This window comes from Rhinatrema bivittatum, chromosome 17, assembly GCF_901001135.1.
Source record: "Rhinatrema bivittatum chromosome 17, aRhiBiv1.1, whole genome shotgun sequence".
NCBI lineage: Eukaryota > Metazoa > Chordata > Amphibia > Gymnophiona > Rhinatrematidae > Rhinatrema > Rhinatrema bivittatum.
Genome location: NC_042631.1, coordinates 17127675 through 17143828, shown reverse-complemented (window position 1 = coordinate 17143828; position 16154 = coordinate 17127675). Strand labels below are relative to the sequence as shown.

Here is a 16154-nt window from a genome sequence, read left to right as displayed (position 1 = left end):
TAAGCAGTAGAGAGGATGAGAAAAGAGCCCCACACACGCTTCATGGTCATACAACTTTCTCCATCCATCCATCCTTCTTACCCCTCTTCTGCCTCCGCCTTCTTTTTACGCCCCCCCAGGGGGGGGGGTGTGTGTTTCTCAGTGGGGGAGCAAGCAGCTCGTGCAGCAACGAAAGTTTGAGCCTGCCTCCCACCCGTACCTGGAAGTCCCGCCCTAACCGGTCGCTGCTGCTCTCTGATTGGTCGAAGCGGGCCTGGCTGCCCAGCTGCTTGCCGGGAAGGAGAGGAGATGGCGGCGGAGCCCACCAAGACGGAGATTCAGACGATATTCCGGCGGCTGCGCGGGGTCCCGGCCAACCGAGTGAGAGAAGGGGGGTAGAGGGTCGGGTAGCGGGGGAGGAAGAGCAGCGCCAGGCGATCTGCGAAGGCTGGGAAGCGAGAATCGCGCCTTGGAGGCAGCGATCAGGTGGTAGGAGGCAGCGTCCGTATGGGAGACCGGGGGGAGAGGGTGAAGCATCACCCAAAAAAACCTGGACCCGGATGCTATTTCCTCTGGTCTTCTGAGTTCTCGTAGGTCTTTTGCAGCTTTGAGAGAGGAGGCTGATTTTTGTTCTTGGTGTTATTAACATTGATATGGGAGTAGAGACATTTCTGAATGCTAAGGGGGTTTTGGAAACGCAAAAGAAGGGGAGCATGAGAACCGAAATAAAACATCCTGATGGATTCTAAAAAATAAGGGACCTGTTCGGCACCAGAATTCATGACACAGGGGTAATTTATAATGTGGAATAGCAAGGGTTTGCCAGCCTTAATGTAATTCTTGAAAATTAGTCTTGCAAGCATAAGGCTCAATGTGGGATTTATGTTTTTATTTTATTTATTTTATTTTATTTAAAAAACTTTTATATACCGGTATTAGTATGCATACATCATACCGGTTTACAATGTAACTTTAAAGGTAGAAATTACAATGAACAGGGAGGGCGAACAAGGAGGAGTATACAAAGAGCAGGAGGTGGAGGAATTAAAGCAATAAATAAAAACTGCAACGGACTATTTACAGGAATATACACTTTTACGGGCCCATGTTATGCAACATTTTATAAGCCAAAGGTAGTGACTGGATTCCAGCGGGAGCTTAGCCAGGGCTGGAGAGAGAAGTTCTCTTCAATTCGCAATCAAGCAGCTGAACACTGAGAATCTTCTTCAGTATCCCAAGGAGCAAATTTGTAGTGACCATGACCTAAAATTGTTGTGATAGGAAACTCTACCATTTACACCTCAACCTCCAAGCGCATACCATAATCTATCCCCTTTTTAGCAAAAAAAAAAAAAAAAAGCCTATTTAAAAACTACTCTGGCTATTTACTCCCCTCACCTAAATTCTGTAGCTCATAGAACCTAACACCACAAGAACTCTCAAAACACCCATAAATTGAAACAAGCATATATAAAGTAAAACAAGTGCAGGCATCAGTGACAAGGCACAGAACCCCAAAATACTTGCCCTCCTCGTATTTTGAATCTGACATCTGAAGAAGGATCTTAGGAGGTCTGGAAGGTTAACATAATATAACATGTAAGTTTTCCTAGCGTGTAACCAGATGGACTCAGGACCAATGGGTTTATGCTCCCCTGCCAGCAGATGAAGATGAAGTCAGGTTTCAAAGCTGACATCACCCTAGCTACACCCCTGCGGTGACCTCAGCTCTTCAGTATTTCTCTGTCTCCAGCAGATGTAGACATGCTTTCCCTATGGGGATCGCTGTACCTTTTGGAAGAAGAAATTCTACTTTTAAATTGGAGAAATGATTGAGCCCCACTCCTGCTGTGATACCTAAAAGTCCCTTCCCCAGTTGAGAATTCCTGAGGTGATTTCCGAGATCCCTCAGAGGTGTGCCTTGGTCCAGTAGATGGTTTCCGGCATGGACTTTGCTGCTCAAGCAGCTGAAAGGCAGTGGGTACAGGAAGCTGAGCACAGCGGTGTCAGCCAAAGCCCTCTCCCTTGCAGCCTGAGACCATCTCTGTACTCAGCCGGTAAGCGCTGAGCCCAAGTAAGTTTAAAAAAAAAAAAAGAGAGAATATTTATTTACCTTCAGAGAAGAGGGGTTTTGGTTGGACTTCCTCCAGTGTCCTTGTCCGTTGTGCTGTACCGACGTCATTCCCGATCCTGTTGAGGCATAGGGAAGTGGGCTTTCGAACGGGTTGGGGATATATTCATGATGTTTCCTTGCCACTCCCAGGACAAAAAGCAGGCAGTGATTACTCTTTTAAGGCTCCTGAGGACGAGGGCTGTAATCCCAGTACCTATGCCCCAGGAAACTATGGGGTGTTTATCCATCTATTTCATCATACCCAAGAAGGAAGTTTCCTTTCGCCCCATCCTGGACCTCAAAAGTGTCAACCACCTACAAGAGAGTAATTTCCGCATGGAACCCTTATGTTTCGTTTTAATGGCCTTACAAATGGGAGAGTTCCTAACCTCCCTGCACCTATCCGAGGCTTACCTACATATTCTAATCCATAAGAATACCAATGCTTCCTACATTTTCCCATACTTGGTCGCCATTATCAGTTCTGGGCACTGCCCTTTGGTCTAGCCACCCCCCCAAGAACATTTTCCAAGATTATGGTGGTCGTAGTGGCAGTGTTGAGAAGGAATCCTGGTACACCCATACTTGGGCGACTGGTTGATCTGAGCCAAGTCCATGGCAGAAAGACTCCGGGTGACTTTCTTGCTTCAGGAACTCGGTTGAGTAGTAAACCTGGACAAAAGCAGTCTCAAGCCTTCCCAGTCGTTGGGATATCTTGAGTCTGGTTCCCGACCACACGGATACGGAAGTTGATGTCCCAGGTGCATCAGTTGATGAACACGATACGCCTGTCGGTGTGGAGCTATCTTCAAGTTCTCGGTTTGATGGCAGCAACCTTGAAAGTAGTGCTGAGGGCAAGAGCACACATGCGCCCACTTCAGCGCGAGCTGAAGTGGGCGCATGTGTGCTCTTGCTATCACGTTGGAACCCATAGTCTCAAGACTATTCAATTCAACTCCACTTACCAATGGGAGTCTGCTCTCACCTCAAGTAGTGGTTGCAGGAGGGAGGGGTGTCCCTGTCCTTCCCAAATTGGCTGGTTCTTACAACGGATGCAAGTCTCCGGGGCTTGGGAGCTCACTGTTAGGAACTCGCAGCCCAGGGATATTGGTCGGAGGAAAAGGCCTTCTGGAACATCACTCACCTGGAAGCCCTGGCATGCTTGCAATTCAGCCACAGAATCCAGGGTCCAGCAGTCAGCATAATGTCGGACAATGCCACGATGGTGGCCTACATCACCCGCCAGGGAGGAACCAAGAGACAGCAGATGTTTCGGAGATAGATTTCCTTATGGAATGGGTGGAAATACATTTACTGATGATCTCAGCCTCATACATTGCAGGAAAAGACAATGTCAGAGCAGACTTTCTAAGCAAGGAGAGTCTGGATCTAGGAGAGTGGATGTCAGCTGAAGCCTTTCAACTGATGATAGATTGCTGGGAGCCTCCATCCATCAACCTGCTGGCTGCATCTCACGATGCGAAGATTCCCCGGTTCTTCAGTCGCAGAAGAGATCCATGGTCCCTGGGGATTGACGCTCTCGTTCAGACCTGGCCAGAAGAAGAGCTGCTATACGCTTTCCCTCCATGGCCCCTGCTGGGCAGGATCATTCACAGAATCGAGCATCACAGGGGGACTAGTCCTACTAGTAGCTCCATATTGGCCCAGGTGTCCATGGTGTGCACATGCGGAGACTCCTATTGGAGACCCCCCTATGCCTCCCACCGCACAGGGACCTCAATTCTGTGTTAGGGTCTGGCCCTTGAGAGGGCTCGCCTGATGAAGCATGGATATTCTGTAGTGGTAATTGCCAGCTTACTCTGCGCTCGGAAGTTCTCTATCTGCGGGTCTGGAGGGTATTTGAGCCCTGGTGCGAGGAACGCAATATCCCCCCTTGGGCAGTCAAAATCCCACTTATTCTGCAAATTTTGCAGGATGTCTTGAATAAAGGTTTGGCCCTTTTCTCCTTGAATGTTCAGGTAGCAGATCTCTCCTGTTTCAGGGGCGTGGTGAACGGAACCTTCCTGTCGGCTCAACCGGATGTGGCCCATTTTCTGAAAGAGGTAAATCACCTTTGGCCACCCTTTCAGTGGCCGGTTCCCTTGTGGAATCGTAATCTAGTATTGGAATTTTTGGCAGGGCCTTCCTTTCGGCCGCTGCTTGGTCTTTCCTTGCGTTTATTAACCTTGAAAATAGTGTTCCTGGTGGCTGTATGCTCGGCATGTTGCATTTCTGAACTGCAGGCATTGTCGTGTTGGGAACTGTTCCTCTGGATGACTTCAAGAGCATTACAACTTCTTACCGTTCCATCCTCCTAGTCTCGGAGTTTCTTCTTACCGTTCCATCCTCCTAGTCTCGGAGTTTCATTTGAATCAGTCTGTTTCGTTGCTATCCCTAGATAAGCACAGGGGCGTTGAGGAATACTGCCGCCTCCGTCACTTGAATGTCAATAGACTTTTGGTGCGGTATCTGGTTCTGGAAGTTTCAGAACAGGTCCGAAAGACCTGTTTGTACTTCACGGTGGAAAGACAAAGGGCGAACCAGCTTTGTGGGCTACCATAGCTCGCTGGATTAAGGAGGTGGTCACAGGAGCCTATGTGGAGGCAGTAAACCCATTACCTTCTCAGGTTAAAGCTCATTTCACAAGGGCTCAGGCAGTCTCATGGGTGGAAGTTAGACTGCTGTCACCCGTTGATATCTGCTGAGCGGCGATGTGGTCCTCCTTGCATATCTCCAGGTTCTTTTGCCTGAACGTTTAGGCCCGAGAAGATGCAGCCTTTGCAAGGGCGGTATTCACCGGACCGCGGGCAGCCTCCAGTCCCAATTGGGAGTAGCTTTTGTACATCCCATTGGTCCTGAGTCCAACTGTCTACACACTAGGAAATGGTGAAATTACTTACCTTATAATTTCGTTTTCCTTAGTGTAGACAGATGGACTCAGGATCCCACCCTTGGCTGCCCAAGAACGGTGCCAAGTATTTGCCCGTGGAGTGGAGATCGAATCTAAGAGATTTCGGGTAAGCCATCATCCAGTCCCTTGATCAGGGCATCTATAATCTTACTGGGGTTTAGTGTTTGTTTGTTTGAGTTCAGTTACAGTTATCCATTTTAATCAAGTTTTCTCGATAGTATGTCCACATTGGCTTTTGAAGAGAATACTGATGGACTGAGGTCACTGCAGGGGTGCATCTAAGGTGACGTCAGCTTTGAAATCTAAGTCTGTCTCCATCTGCTGGCAGGGGAGCAAACCATTGGTCCTGAGTCCATCTGTCTAAGGAAAAAGAAATTATGAGGTAAGTATTTTCTCCAATAATGTCTATTGTTGGTGCAATAAGATACTTCTAGAAGTTGTGGTAAGAGGGGAGTGATGCACATGTAGGAGGGAAGAAGCTGGATGGCTCTCCTTCCTTGTAAGCAGTCAGATGCAGCTTTCACTTACTCAGGACAAGAAGGGTTTTGTGTTTCCCGTCGATGCATTCCCCAGCCCACCTTCCACTATCATTGGGATGCAACAATGAGATAGCAGTTACCAAAAACACATTAATTACTGGAGACAGGAGGAAACAAATGATTGTATCCAGTGTTCCCCAAACGGTGCATTATATTCTCTGCATGACTAGTGTTTTACTTAGTTAACAGCTGAAAAAAGAATTTTGAAACCGCTCTGCTGTTAGATCTTATGCTTTGTATTGGCAGTGTTGCTTACTGATGTCCTGTGGCTTCTTGCTTTCCCCTTCCTTCCATCTGTTTTTCACCAGTCCTGTTTTGACTGTGGTGCGAAGAACCCCAGCTGGGCCAGTATTTCTTATGGCGTCTTTTTATGTATTGACTGCTCTGGAATCCATCGGTCCTTGGGTGTTCATCTCAGCTTCATCAGGTTGGTAGATGTTGGCTTGGGGATTGCTTGAGCTCAGACCTGAGCCTTTGTGTGAAGGGATGTCTGCAAAGAATAGACAGCAGGACTTCAAGAAGAGTATATAGCATGGCGGATAGATTCGGGGACCTATATTAAGAATTCATCGCGCACTTGTCATTCCAAAGCCTTGTTGCTGTCAAGTGTAAAGACAGTTGCAGGTCCTGCCAGAAAAAATAATTTCTGAAATCAAAAGCCTAAGTTTTTATGCATGGTCTGGTTGTGATAAAACTGAAATGCCTTTGAGTTTGTTCTGTCAGGTGGAGGTAGCAGTGACTCTTCATGTTTCTCACTGTGGCACTATCATGCCACAGAATGTCACCAAGTCAAAGGACGCTTTGGGTTTGACCTTTTGAGGCTTGTCTTGTTGCTTGAATGGTCCAGAATGAATGGCACTTCCCCATTTCTAGCAGAAATGTGTTTTACGCACCTCGCCCTCCGGGTACTGCTCTGCACCCAGCTTGCTCTGTTTCCTTTCTTTGTACAGGTCCACGGAGTTGGATTGCAACTGGAGTTGGTTTCAGTTGAGGTGCATGCAGGTGGGAGGTAATGCCATTGCGGTAAGTGTGAACCTGCAGCCAAGCTGGTAGTTCAGGCTGCTCCCAGCTTGTGACTAAACTCCTGCTAGGAGAGAGATCGTCTTGGGCTGCGTGAGAAGCGTGCTTGGGTGTACGTGTGCTTCTTTCCATGCCGGCTGTAGGGGAGAGAGGAATGAGGGCATGTTCCCTCCCCTCAGATTAAATTTGCCCCATTTTCTGCTAGACTGCCTTCTTCCGCCAACACGGCTGCACAACCAGCGATGCCAACGCGAAGTACACGAGCCAGGCAGCCCAGCTGTATCGGGAGAGGATCAGGGAACAGGCCAGCACAGCCACCTCCAAGCATGGGACCGAGGCGAGTACTGCCCCCCCCCCCCCCCCCCGGCTTCTGAGGGGTGGACGGGAAGGGGATAGTAGGCGAGTTGGCTCTGCAGGAGGGGAGAGAGAATCTGGGAGACATTGGGGGGGGGAGAGGAAGGATAGACAATGGGACGAGCTATGTGGTGGAGGGTGGATGAGAGGGTAGTAGGAGTCTGCATAGGGGCCATCTGTTTGAGGAAGGAGGGGAACGTCTTTAGAGCCAAAGTCCTGGGACATAGAGAAAATGAATATTAGATTGTAAGCTCTACTGAGCAGGGACTGTCTCTTTTTTTGTGTTTGTGTTTCTACAGCGCTGTGCTATAAAAATATTTAGTAGTAGAAGAGATTTGAGAGGAAGAGGCTTTCTGACCTCCTGTGTCTGTTGGCCCCATTAGCTCTAGGTGAGGGTTTGGGAGGGGCAGCTGGCAGAGTCCAGGGTGACACCTGTATGACCTGAGGGTCTTCCATGTATATCACCTTACAGTTATGGATAGATGGCATGAATGGCTCCACTGTGCATATGCTGGAGAAGAAAGAGTCCGACTTCTTCAGGGAGATCACCCAGGTAACAGCTGCAGGCGTCGGGGGGTGTGTGTGTATATACACAGACATCTTGATGAATAGCCATTGCTGATATCTTCAGACCCAGACTCGCTGGCAGCCCCTGAAGGCTGGGCATGAATACTCCAGCCCTAGTGTACAAGCACCCCCCCTCACTCATCACAGTACACGTGTATGCATGCTCACTCACCTGTATGTGCTCCACCACTTGCCTGGATACACATCCTTCACCCACCATTCACTTGTCCCAGCCTGAACAGCTCCTGTGTGTGTGCATGTATGTATATATCATGCAGAAAAAAATGTTTGGTTCCCTGTACGTACCAGGATCAGTCCAGGACACCTGGGTTGTGACTCCGCACCAGTAGATGGAGACAGACTAAAACTTGTGGGCTGAGCCATATAGGACCCTGTGCCAATCACAGCCCCTCAGTCTTACTCTGTCTCCAGTAGATGGTGCAGGTGCAGTCACAGCCCCTGCCTGGCATGATTCTGTTAGTCGGTCAGGTCCGGTTAGTTTTTATGTAACTTGGTGTTTTTGAGGTAAGCTTCGGTGAGCTTCTCAAAGTAGGTGTTTTCTTTTGGTTAGTAAAGCTGTCTGCCCTGCCTCCCAGGGGGGTTGAGAGGTCCTGAGGGGACTACCCCCCCCTGGTCGAGGCCGCTGCTAGGGTCGAGGACCCGGCTTACCTAGTAGCAGCGTCAGGGGTGACACCGGGGAGCCCGGTTCACTCACCCCTGCAGGAAAAGGGCTCCAGAACCAAGGACAGCTGCAAGCTTTGTAAAAAAAAAAAAAAAAAAAAAAAAAGGGTTTTTTGTTTTCGTTGTGCCGGCTCTCCGTTTTCCTCGCGTCTCCGCTCCGTGTTTAGGGGGGGGGGGGCGCCGGTAGCAGGAGGGAGGTCGCCGGTTTTGAGTTTTTAATTTTATTTGGAATTTCGCCGCGTTTCCCGCCCGTTTTGCGCCGCGATCGCCAGCATGCCTCGAGGGTCGGCCTGCGGCTCGGCACGTTAAAAAAAAAAAAAAAAAAAAAAAAAAATCGCGGCAACGTCTCCACAGCTCCTGGCTCACGGGCGGAGAAGGAGTGTCCGGATCGCCTCGGGGGGCCCGGTCCTGAACCGCGCGATCACCGCCGCGCGGGGGGGGGGGAGGCTCGGCTGATAGGCCCAAGAATTTTTCCCGCGCTGTGCGAGTGCGGCGGCCATTTTAGATTCCAGCCACAATTTTGCTCGGTTCACAGCAGGGGATACAGCTCCGCCCCCTGCGTTTTCGCTGCAGCGGGGTCCGGCGGGGGGGGGGTCCCCACGGAGGGGCCTCGATCCCCGGTGGCTACCGCGGATGTTTCTTCAGATTCGGGTTCTTTTTTCATCTGTTTTGCGCTTCTGTTGTGCAGGGTTTTCAAATATAAGCATAGTAAGCGCAGCCGGAGGGGCGTCGCGGGGGGGGCCACCCGCTGGTCTGCTCCAAAGAAGAAGAACACTATGGATGTTGCGGAGGGCTCTCGGGAGCCCTCGCGGTGGAAGCATCCGCCGCGTGCCGTCCCTCAGGAGTCTGAGAAGGAATCTTCATCGGCCGTTGACTCAGAGTCTCCAGAGGAGCCCCTGATGGGGGCCTAGGAGGCGGCTGCGGACGGCCCCGTCCAGCCCAGCGCGGGCAAGTGGACACTAGCCATGGAGGGGGATGACCCCAAGGTGGTGCGGCTATTTCGCAGGGAAAGCACTGTCCCCGCTGCTTCCAGCAATCCTTCAAGAATTGGCAATAGAGGCTCCGCCGGTGGTGGCACGTCCAGAGACAAGCATGGATCCGGTGCTCTTAGGTCTCACGGGGCCAGCAGTAGCATTTCCTTTTCACTTTTCATCGACAGATATCCTGTTCAGTGAATGGGATACGCCGGAGTTACGCTTGCAGGTCAGTAAGGCCATGGACAAGCTTTACCCGCTACCCGAGGATGCGCTGGAACTCCTTCGACTGCCGCAGGTGGATTCCGCAGTCCCTGCGGTGATGAAGAGGTCGACCATTCCGGTTACGGGAGCCACGGCTCTCCGGGATCTACAGGATAGGAAGCTGGAAGTGCAACTCCAGAAGATTTGTGAAGTGTCTGCCCTGGGTGTGCGGGCTGCCATCTGTACCGTCTTCGCTATCCGAGTGAGTCTGCGCTGGGCCCAAGTTCTTCAGGCGAACGCAGGTCTGTCGGCGGCAGAAGCATCTCAGGCAGATAGGTGGAGGCAGCAATTGCGTATGGGGCAGATGCTCTCCACGGTTTTCTGCGCTCATCCGCTAGGTCCGGGATGGCGGCTGTATCGGCGCGTCGCCTGCTGTGGCTGCGCAACTGGGCGGCAGATGGTTCGTCCACACCGGCTGCCCGAGGGCAGATTCAGGGCGCGCTCCTCCTTTTCGGCATCCCGTTTCCGAGGGCCCAGGAATTCGCGTCCTCAAAGGTCTGCCGGTCCTTCTTATGGGTCAGCTTCCTCCCGAATCCCTCAATGGCAGCAGTCTTTTCGGGGTACACGCTTCGGTGGACAGGGAGGAGCCCAAGTCTTCACAATGTTACGCGGCCGGCCCATCCCTCACCTCAGCCCCAGCACGTCGTTTCCAATGTAGGGGCGCGGTTAACCTTGTTGGTCGAGGAAGGGGCCAGGATAACGTCGGGCCAGTGGGTCCTCAACGTGATAAAGCAAGGCTACGCATTAGATTTTGTTCGTTCCCCAGCAGTCAAATTCCTGGTCTCGCCGTGCAAGGCTCCCGAAAAGAAGGCAGCAGTGCTAGACACCATCCGGCGCTTGGAAAATCTGGGAGTCATTTTCCCTGTTCCGATCTGTCAGCACGGCAAAGGGCGTTACTCCAATTACTTCATTGTTCCAAAGAAAGACGGCTCTTCAAGACCAATCCTGGAACTAAAAGGGGTGAACGGAGGCCTGCGGGTGCCTCACTTCAAAATGGAAAGTATTTGGTCGGTGATCGCCTCGGTGCGTACAGGAGAGTTCCTGGCCTCACTAGATCTCACGAAGGCGTACCTTCACGTAGGCATTCAACTGTCGTTTCAGCGATCCCTACGGTTCTGCGTCCTAGGGCGGCTTTCTCTATTCAGGGCTCTCCCGTTTGGGCTCGCAACTACGCCGGGAGGGTTTCTGGTTCAACCTTACCTGGACGATTGGTTGATTGGTTCATCCTTACCTGGACGATTGGTTGATTCGGGCGAAGTCCGAGGATCAGTGTCGGCTGGCGGTGGCCAGGGGCCTACAACTCTTGCAGTCTCTAGGCTGGGTAGTCAATTTCAACAAGAGTCAAGTGGTACCCACGCAGACCTTGGAATACCTTCGACGACACGGTGCTGCGTGTTCCTATCGCAGGAACGAAGGTGCAAACTGCAGTCTCAAGTGAGGCGCTTGCTGTTGCTACGCCTACCACGGGTCGGCGATTACCTGATGGTCCTGGGTACTATGGCCTCCACTCTCGCGTTGGTCCCCTGGTCGTTCACTCATCTACGGCCATTGCGGTCGTCCTTACTATCCCGCTGGAAGCCGTTTTCGGGGGAATTCTACCGTCCACTTCCACTTGTAGGCCGGGCGAGATCCAGCCTGTCCTGGTGGCTTGATTCCAGTCATCTGACCTCTGGAGTGTCCCTCCTAGTGCCCAACTGGACAGTGGTGACCATGGACGCCAGTCTCTCCGGATAGGGAGCAGTCTGTCTAGGAAAGTCAGTTCAAGGCCTATGGTCAGCGTATCAGGCCCAATGGGCTATCTATCAACTGACTGGAGAACAGAGCGGTCCGTTTGACGCTGCACTCGTTCCTACCTCTGCTGAGGGGACGGGCAGTCCGTGTTTTGTCGGACAACGCAACCACAGTGGCCTACATCATTCTCCAAGGTGGGACGAGAAGCCCACGTCAATCGCCAAGGCGGGACGAGAAGTCCACAGGTAGCAGAGGAGGCGCGGCTCTTGATGGCTTGGTCGGAACTAATTCTCGACAACGTCGCAGCCTCTCACATCGACGGGGTCGACGACTTCCAGGCGGATTTCTCAGCCGTCATCGTCAGGATCCCGGGGAATGGGAGCTGGCGGACGAAGCGGTTCGCCTCATCGGCAAGACGTGGGGTATCCCCATATGGACTGGATGGCCGGAGGCCACAATGCGTAGGTTCCGCGATTCTTCAATTCGCTTCGAGAAAGGGGAGCAGAAGGAGTCGACGCATTGGTGCTTCCCTGGCCGACGGATGTCCGACTGTACGTTTTTTCCTCCGTGGTCGATGTTCGGCAAGATTCTGCGCCGCATAGAATTGCACCCGTTCAACGTGATCATGGTGGCTTCGGAATGGCCTCGCCGTCCGTGGTTCACGGACCTCATTCAGTTGGCCGGGGACGGCTACCATGCGTCCCATGCGTCTCCAGGGGCTCGCGGGGCTCCTCCGTCAGGGCCCCGTCTGGTTGGCGGATGCGGATCCCTCCTGTCTCGCGGCATGGCGTTTGAGAGGACTCGGCTACAGAGGAAATGTTACTCTGCCACGGTGATGGCTATGCTGCTGAGGTCCGGGAAGCAGTCTACGTCCTTGGCGTACGTCCGGGTCTCCGTAGTCTTTGAGGAATGGTGCGTGCAGCGGAGGGTGGTTTCTGCTGGTCTGGCCAAAGGCTTGGCATGCAGTTCCCTGCGGGTCCAGGTGGCGGCGCTTGGTTGCTGGCGGGTCCTGTTGTCTCCCGTTTTCTCTGAGGGGGCTAAGCATTTCCGTCCTCCATTGCGTTTCCCCTGCCCGTCCCGGAACCTTAATTGGGTTTTTTTTTCCACCTTGTGCACGGCACCGTTTGAACCTTGAATCGTACGAATCTTAAGGTTTTCACATTGTAGACTGTATTCTTGGTGGCGATTGCCTCAGCGCGGCACTTCTCCGAGTTGCAGGCTCTCTCCTGTAGAGATCCCTTTTTGCGTATTTCCGCCTCGGGGGTATCCTTGCGGTCGATCCCTTCCTCTCTACCTAAGGTCGTTTTTTCTTCTGAATCAGTCAGTTGAGCTGTCCGCTTTGCGGCCGGGAGCTCCTCTGATCCCCTAGTGAGGGACTTAAAGAGGCTTGCTGTGCGAAGATCCCTTCTATCACGAATTCTTTCGGATAGCAAATCTTTTGTTTGTTTCCTTTTCGGGTCCAAAGAACAGGGGCCGCAGCATTCCACACGACGATTGCCCGTTTGGCTAAAAGAAACCATTGGTTTGGCATACCTCGTGTGGGGAAAACCGGTTCCTGGGGGCCTCCTCAGGGCTCACTCGACACGGTCTCCAGCTGCGTCTGGGGCGGAGTCTTCGCATGTGTCGCCTCCGGAGATTTGCAGGGCGGCTACCTGGAAGTTGTTCCATACCTTCATTAGACATTACCGGTTGGAGGTTCAGGCTACTGATTCTGGGGGTTTTGGAGAGTAGGTACTCCGAGCGGGACTCTCTGCTCTGCTCCCACCCTTGGTAATTTAGCTCTGGTACATCCCAGGTGTCCTGGACTGATCCTGGTACGTACAGGGAAAGGAAAATTAGTTTCTTACCTGATAATTTTCGTTCCTGTAGTACCAAGGATCAGTCCAGGATCCCGCCCGCAGCACTGCGTAGTAGTATTAGAGAGTCCGCTCAGTGTTTTCTTAGCTAACCTGGTCGCTTGTTTGCGCTCTGCTGGTTGCGGAGTCCAGTTCGGAAGGGGTTTGCGTTATGTTCGGTTTCCTTAAAGGTAGTTGGTAGCTAGTTCTAGTTGCATTTCTACTTTGACATTACGTAAGACTGAGGGGCTGTGATTGGCACAGGGTCCTATATGGCTCAGCCCACAAGTTTTAGTCTGTCTCCATCTACTGGTGCGGAGTCACAACCCAGGTGTCCTGGACTGATCCTTGGTACTACAGGAACGAAAATTATCAGGTAAGAAACTAATTTTCCTTTATAAATGTGAACAGACGATGGATAGTTATTGGAAAGCTGGGGGCTCACTTTTGCCATCCAAAACACTATAAGCACTCAGAGGATGCGCTCTGAGGCACGTGAGCCAAGGCAATGGCTCAGAGTTACCATAAAAGCCACACTAACATCTGAGTCAGAAATAAATGAGAAATATATTGTTAACATGTGGCTGAAAATTGAAAACAGGAGGGTAGTCGTTGCTGTATAACTGCATAAGTATGAAGGTCTCCATTGAATGAAATCTTAATGTACCACTTGTGGGTTGTGCTGTTTCTTTTAGAGTTTAAAAAGTGATAGGATTTGCAGAGCAAACCTCTGCTATTCAACTGTCTATTGGTAGTAATAAGGCAATATTTTTTAAAATACCAACTGACCTTTATTTAAAAAAAACAAAACCCAAAGAAAAGAGCGAGAGTGTAAGAGATACCCTTTGGGCATCTGACTTTAACAGCCCTCTCTCCGAAGCAGCAAAGATAACAGCACCGGTCTCTTTAGACAAAACAGCGAACAGACTGCCCTCCGTGTTTGCAGCGCTGTGATTTCAAAGTTTGCTTTTAAGCCCTCAGGTGTCTGGGACACGACGTCTGGTACTGCTGAGGCCTCGGAGCTCTGCCCTTCACAGTTACAGGCCCCGGTGAAGCTCTCTGACGGCAAAGAGCCTTCGGGTGAGTACCCAGGGCACGGGATAGAATGAGGGAGATCCCGGCAGGCTGTGCACCTAGTGAGGGGGAGGCGTCATGCATGCTGCAGAGGGCAGGGGAGTAGAGAAGGTGGTGATGTGATGGAGAAAGGACTGACCTAGGTCCTTGCACACATGGTGAGGAGCTGGTAGGGAGGTGGTTATTGTTTAATAGATTAAATGTGCTTACTGTAACCTGCTTTGGAGGTGAGAGGGTAATGAAATGTAAAGAAGGTGTTAATGAGGAGGAGGGACAGGTCCTTGCACACACTCTAGGGAAGGTGTTAATGAGCCAGGTCACAGTATTCTTCCTATTTTTGTGCATTGTTTGACTGACTGCTTTTTATGCTCACAGAACCAGAACTAGGTCCCACCATAGATAGCCTCAGTACCTCTCCCAAAGCTGTTTTAGGTAAGTTGATTTTGTTTCTTCATGTGCTCATAGTCGGTGCAACTGATACAGTAAATGATGATCACACGCCAGATCAGTACTTGGCAGTGAGGGGCATGGAAACAAATGGTGCAAATGATGACGCACACGGCATTTAGGCTGGTGTGCTTGACTGGTAAATGTAGGGCTATGGTGGTTGGTTAGGGGAGGGAGGGAATTTTGAGACTGTGTGGTGAGGATGACTGTCAGACAGCCTTTGCTGAAGCCTAAAATAATTTTTCTGAAACATACAGCTTTGGAACACCTCACACGTACATACACACAGCTGCTACATGCCCCACATACTCAGAGACCATCACTATGTTTACCTCTCTCACACAGCATCTTAACACCCCATCCGTGCACGCACACAGCCTCTGTATGCAACTCATGCTTTCCTACCTTGTAGCCAGATGGACTCAGGACCTATGGGTTTATGATCCCCTGCCAGCAGATGGAGACAGGTTTCAAAGCTGACGTCACCCTAGATACACCCCTCCAGTGAAGTCAGCCCTTCAGTTATCTCTCCGTCTCCTAGCAGATGTGGATGTGCTTTCCCTATTGGGATTGCCGTACCTTTTAGAAGAAGAAATGTTACTTTTAAATTGGAGAAAGATTGAGCCCCGCTCTCCTGCGGTGATACCTAAAGGTCTCTCCCCAGCTGAGAATTCCTGAGGTGATTTCCGAGATCCCTCAGAGATGTAGCTGGTTCCTGGCATAGACTTTGCTGCTGAAGTAGATGAAAGGCAGCGGGTACAGAAAGCCGAGCGCAGCGGTGATGGACAAACACCTCTCACCCAGCTGCTGGAAGACCGTCTCTGTACTCAGCCGGTAAGCGCTGAGCCCAGGTAAGTAAAAAGAAAAAAAAAGATTTCCTCCCGATTCAGAGATGATGGAGGAGTTTCGGTAACTTCCTCTGGTCTCCTTGCTCAGCGCGCCGTACTGAATTCGTTCCCGATCCCGTTGGGGTAAGGGGAAGTGGGCTTTCGAGTGGGTTGAGCGGCCCCCTGGTGGACTAGGCCCCGCTTCAGGCTTGGTCGGCACACCGCGTGGTAGGCTGGCGGCGCCATCTTGCGCACGTTTTTGTGCCTGTATTGCCCACCATAGAGCTTTGGTACACGCTGTGTGCATAACGTTGCGCACATCCATCACACACAACTTAGTAGGCGCAGACTACAAGTAAAGCCGGGCGCTCAAGCTGTGCATGCACCTCTCTGCAGCCCGCATAGGCACCCGAAATCTGTGTGCATACAATTTTAAGCACGAGCTGTCTGAATATGCAGTTATCATCGCCAATGGCTCCGGCAGCAAAGAAACATAAGCGCCTTTCTCTCTGCACTGCTTGTCATATTGGGGCTGCACAATCTAATCTGGATTCTTGCTTATGTCTGCACTGTGGGGAAGCCTAGGGAGAGTTGGACTCCCCGGACTTTGCTAAGCCCAGCTCCTCCCATTCAGAGGATGGGTCAGCCACAGCCTTAACTGGATCTGAGGTAACCCCGGGACTGGGTCATCCATGCGAGAGGGAAATTTAGCTGCACCTATCCCAGTACCTCCTCGGCTAGGCATGGACCCGGCTGCCTTCTCTTGGGTGGAATTCTTTCAAGGCTTCAAGCCTTCTTACAGGCACAGTCTGCTATCTCACTTGTTCCTATCTGGATG

The 16154-nt window shown here is 51.4% G+C and overlaps 1 protein-coding gene across 2 annotated transcripts in view; it reads left to right on the top strand.

Moving 5' to 3' along the window:
- Positions 1-211: 211 nt before the first annotated feature.
- Positions 212-16154, top strand: part of ARFGAP2 (ADP ribosylation factor GTPase activating protein 2) — a 34896-nt gene continuing 18953 nt past the window's right edge. For both annotated transcript variants that reach the window (XM_029582803.1, XM_029582802.1), the window contains exons 1-7: positions 212-360; positions 5851-5969; positions 6493-6565; positions 6768-6899; positions 7389-7469; positions 13943-14048; positions 14418-14474. In XM_029582803.1, coding sequence (XP_029438663.1) covers positions 289-360; positions 5851-5969; positions 6493-6565; positions 6768-6899; positions 7389-7469; positions 13943-14048; positions 14418-14474 — 640 coding nt within the window. In that variant the 5' untranslated portion in view covers positions 212-288. The remainder of the gene's footprint in view (positions 361-5850; positions 5970-6492; positions 6566-6767; positions 6900-7388; positions 7470-13942; positions 14049-14417; positions 14475-16154) is intronic.